General features: G+C 29.2%; 1 protein-coding gene across 1 annotated transcript in view; it reads right to left on the bottom strand.

The window, feature by feature from the left end:
• The window catches only part of EMWEY_00041180 (kelch motif domain-containing protein, putative), a gene marked incomplete at both ends in the record, with an annotated part of 3,527 nt that extends 1,264 nt beyond the window's left edge, over nt 1–2,263 (bottom strand). The window contains 4 exons of the mRNA XM_013478818.1: nt 310–392; nt 624–852; nt 1,110–1,480; nt 1,791–2,263. Of these exons, the coding sequence (XP_013334272.1) occupies nt 310–392; nt 624–852; nt 1,110–1,480; nt 1,791–2,263 (1,156 nt within the window). The remainder of the gene's footprint in view (nt 1–309; nt 393–623; nt 853–1,109; nt 1,481–1,790) is intronic.
• Between the last annotated feature and the right edge of the window lie 2,961 nt (nt 2,264–5,224).

Genomic DNA, 5,224 nt, shown 5'->3' on the forward strand with positions numbered 1-5,224 from the left:
GGAAGAATATAAATGCATATTCGAAGAAAGGGAAAGGGATATATATATATATATATATATCTATAATTCTATGGTAAGGGGTAGTAGAAAAGGGATTTATTAGGGTTTATTAGGGTTTATAAGGGTTTATAAGGTTTTACTAGGGTTTATTAGGGTTTACTAGGGTTTATTAGGGTTTACTAGGGTTTATTAGGGTTTATTAGGGTTTATTAGGGTTTATAAGGGTTTATAAGGGTTTATTAGGGTTTATTAGGGTTTATTAGGGTTTATTAGGGTTTATTAGGGTTTATTAGGGTTTAGGGTTTATACCTGACATGACATAATTCTTAAACCAGCCAGCGTATGTCCCACCCATAATCCATAAACGATTATCAAAGAAAGCGGCAGCATGTCTGAAAAAAAAGCCCTCAAACCCTAGACCCTAAACCCTAAACCCTAAACCCTAAACCCTAAACCCTAAACCCTAATAATTAGGAATAAGGTAGAAAATAATACCCCCCCTTATAGGTATTTATTTGAAAGATAATAAAGAAAGAAAGGTAATAAAGAATAAATAAGATATAAATAATGAATAAATAATAAGAAAAAAAGGAAAAAAAAAAAGAATAATAAATGATACTTACTTCCATCTAGGACATGGTGGTTCTCCTGCATATTGATCAATTATATCCCATGAATCATGTTGTACATCATATAACCATAAATCATTCTCTCCTTTACCATTACAAGAAATATCCCCACCAAATATAACAATAAATATTTTTTTATCTAATTCGCATAAACATGCTGAATGACCACAACGACCACTAGGAGCTAAATCCTCACTAGCACTCTCTAATTTATGCCATACACCTGAATAAAAAAAAAATATATTTATATTATTTATTTATTTATTTATTTATTTATTTATTTATTAGGGAATGTATTACGGTAACAATACTGCAGTATTAGGAGGACAGGAACAATCACAGCAACAACAGCAACAGCACAACAGCAGCAAAAACAGAAACAGACAAGAAACAACAACAACAGCAGCAGCAACAGCAGCAACAGCAGCAGCAGGAGAAGAAGAAGAAGAAGAAGAAGAAGAAGAAGAAGAAAAGAGTTACCTTTTTCTAGTACATGCGCATCCTTAATAGGTGCTCCTTCCTCATCTTGTCCACCAAATATAAATACTTTGTTCTGTTGCTCCCAATACACCGCAGCATGGGAATGACGAGGACTTGGGGTGTCTGTACACCCGAGCTCCCTCCATGATTTATTATTTAAATCAAATATAAATGGATCAGCTAATACTTTATTTCCTTCTCCTATTCCTCCAAATAATAATAAACATAAACCTCCTGCTCCTGCTGCTCCTGCTCCTGCTGCTCCTCCTCCTCCTCCTGCTGCTGCTGCTGCATCAGGGTCACGCCATAATGTCATTGATGAACAACGACGAGGTGATGGAGATTTACCGTTCGTCTCCACCAACTCAAAGCTGCACAGAAAAAAAAAAGAAGAAAAATAAATAAATAAATAAATAAATAAATAAATAAATAAATACGTTATTTAATCAACAAAATAAATAAATAATTAATTGAATATATATATAAATATAAACATATTATTTGCGGTGTATGCGCACCTATTATTAGCATTAGGTTCAAACTTCTAATAAACATGAACTATATACCTAACTAATTAACAAACTAAATAAATAAATAAAATAAATAAATAAATAAAATAAATAAATAAAATAAATAAATAAAATAAATAAATATAAATAAAATAAATAAATATAAATATACCTATTAGCATTAGGTTCGAATTTAATAAGATCTTTAGTGGTGATTTTTTCCTCATTTTCTCCACCAAATATAAATATAATACCTTTTGCCTCTAATACATTATGTCCTAATCTAGGGGTAAAACATTCATTATCATGAATAACCTTAGATATAAAAAAATCAGGAGGAGAGAGGACACCTTGTGCTCTCTCTAGGGATCGTTGGCTACGTGGTGGTGCCTTATGTTGCTGCTGTTGTTGTTGCTGCTTCTTGGGGGAAGAAGAAGACTGCTGCTGTTGGTCTTTTTTGTCTTTTTTTGAGTCCTTTTCCTCATCTGGAGACTTCTTCTTGCTTTCTGCTGCTGCTGCTGCTGCTGCTGCTGCTGCAGGAGCTGACTTAGTTGGGGCTGCTTTCGCCTTCGGACGAGCAGCAGAGGCCTTCGGGGTTGGAGGGTTGTCCAATTCAGATTCGCTGAAGTCGGAAATGTCGCTCATTTTCTTCTTGTATAAAAAGAAGAAAAAGAAGAAAAAAAAAAAAAGAAAAAGAGAAGAAAAAGAAATAAAGGAGAATAAATTAAGTTATTAAATGTGTGTGTTTTCCTGTATTATTTATATATATACATGCAAAAAATATGTATTCAATTATTCATCCATGCGTCGTCATCAATAAGAATTTTTAACGGTATTAAATGTATATAGTCACTTTCTTTGCCAATTATTGCAAGCAAATGGCAAAGGGTTGATTATTTGACTCCTTTTTGCCTTAAAAACATAAAAAATAAGACAAAAATTGTAAAATAAAGAAGAAAAAAGTCTTAAAAACAAAAAATGAGGAAAGAAGGATACAATGGTGTGTGCGGACTGTTGATTGACGGGAAAGAAACACCGCCAAAGAAAAGAAGGAATGATGATGATGGCTTATTATATTCTCTGTTTCCTCATGAATAAATTCAATTAAATGTATTATTTTCAACTTTTAATGATATAAATAAGTCTAATAGTGGAGGATTTCCACCAAAAAACAGCAACCAGAAGACCGGGGAAGAACCATCAACAATCATCCTGCTGTACATACACCGCAGCTGTGTGAAGAAGAGCTGCTCTGTGGTGCTGCTGTTGTTGACGTGGAACACGGATCTTGGGTTAAAAAAGGAAAAAAAGGATAAAATAAGATAATTAAATTATAATTTAAATAAAAGTAAATTAAAAATGAACTTTTCCCCTTTAGATTGAATGCAAAAAGTTTTTTTCTCCTCAATTTTATCATTTCCTTCTTTGTTCCTCTTTTCTGCGTGGCTCGAGCGAAGTTGAATTTATTTATATTAAGAATCCGCCCATCGACGTCGCGCAAAGGAGGAAAGCGGCAATTAAATTTATTTATTTTATTTAAAAACAATAAATAAATTAAAATTCGTCTATTTATTGTTTATTTATTCATTTATTTTACACTTTTATCATCAGATTATTCACCAATTCCTCCTGGCTAGTCAGTCAATGAATGCATCGCATCCATCGGTCACGCAATTAAATTTGCATATATACAGCAAAAATAAAACTTTTAAATATATTTATAAATGTTTTAAATTAACTAAAATAAATAAAAAAAGAAAAAAAAAGAAAAAAGAATTCATAAATAACAATACAAGTTAACACCAACGAGCAGCAAGCAGCAACAGGATACAAAATCGCCTCTCTGCTGCTGCTGCTGCTGCCGGTATATAAAGAAAAAGTCTAATAAATAAAAAGGAAATAAAAAAAGACTGTTTATTTCCTTTATAATATAAATAAAGAGAAAAAAAAGAATAACATTGAATAAGTCCCTAAAAAAGAACGAGTATATAAATATAAATATATAATTATATATATAATTATATAATAATTGTTTATTGTTATTCAAATAAAAACACAAAAGAAGAAAATCAATAAAAGATCGTCATTGACCAATGGTCAACATAACCGCAGTTACCCCCTATAATTATAATTATATAATTATAATTATATAATTATAATTATATAATTATAATTATTTAATTATTATTTTACAAAAGAGTTATAGTATTTATATATATAAGAACAAATACCGTTAATATTATTTATTTATTTATTTATTTATTTATTTATTTATTTATTTATTTTGTCTCATTAAAACAAAATGTCTGAGGATGAAAAAGGAAGGAACAAGAGCTAATTACTATATATTTATATACGTATATATGTATATATGTATATATGTATATATGTATATATACGTGTGTGTATATATACGTATGTATATATTGCTAAATAGAGGAGCAGCTGCACAAGAGATGCACACAATAATAATATTTATTATCTATCCTCTATATTATCTAAATAATAAACTTTATTTATTTATTTATTTATATTTACCTATTTATATTTATTTATTTATTTATATTTATTTATATATATTTACTTATATATATAAATAGACTAAATAACGAGCAGCTTGTATAGATACTAGGAGAACTAAATGAGGTGTATATACACCTCAGCAAACCTCACCAAATAAACACCATTACTTTGCATGCATTAACTATGCACAATTATTATTTATTTATTTATTTTTTTTTTTTTATTCTTTATTATTTATATTAATATATTTAAACTATTTATTTTTTTCTTCTTTTTCTGCATGCATGCATTATTTTATTATTTTTTTTTATTTATTCTCTACCCCTATTCACATCATTAATAAGAAGAAGAAAGAATAACAATAAATGCATGCATGCACTCACTATGTAGGCATGCAAGCATAATATGCATGCATTATGCATGCATTATGCATGCAAAATGCATACATGGATACACATGCATGCATGCTCTGATGCATGCATACATGCATGCATTTATATATATATGCATGCATGTATGCATGCATGCATGCACTTGCATGCATGCATGCATGTCTTTGTATTTATATTTATATTTATATTTAAACTAAGGAAAAGAAGGAAAAAAGCACAACAATATTCCCTCCTATACATAATGAATATATATATACCTCTCCTAATAGACAAAGTGCATGCATGCACTTGCATGCATGCATGCATGCATATACACACATATATGCATCCATTCATGCATGCATGCATATATGCATGCATAATTCGTCTTTTTTAAAGAAAACGATTAAAATAAATATTTTTTTCCTTTTATTTATTTATTTTATTTATTTATTTATCCTTCTTGTGCCCACAAATATAATTGGTCTTATTAATTGATTAATTAGACTAAAACTAAATTATTTATTTATTTATTTATTTACTTATTTATTTATTTATTTATTTAAATTCTTCTTATTGATAACACCTGTCTGTCTGTCTCTCTGTCTGTTTATTTATTTCTTTGTTTATTTATTTATTTATTTATTTCTTTGTCTGTCTGTCTGTCTGTTAGCCATGCAGCAGCAACCATTTATTTAAATAAACATTATAT

Source organism: Eimeria maxima, genomic scaffold, assembly GCF_000499605.1.
Source record: "Eimeria maxima Weybridge genomic scaffold, Emw_scaff696, whole genome shotgun sequence".
Classification (NCBI taxonomy): domain Eukaryota; phylum Apicomplexa; class Conoidasida; order Eucoccidiorida; family Eimeriidae; genus Eimeria; species Eimeria maxima.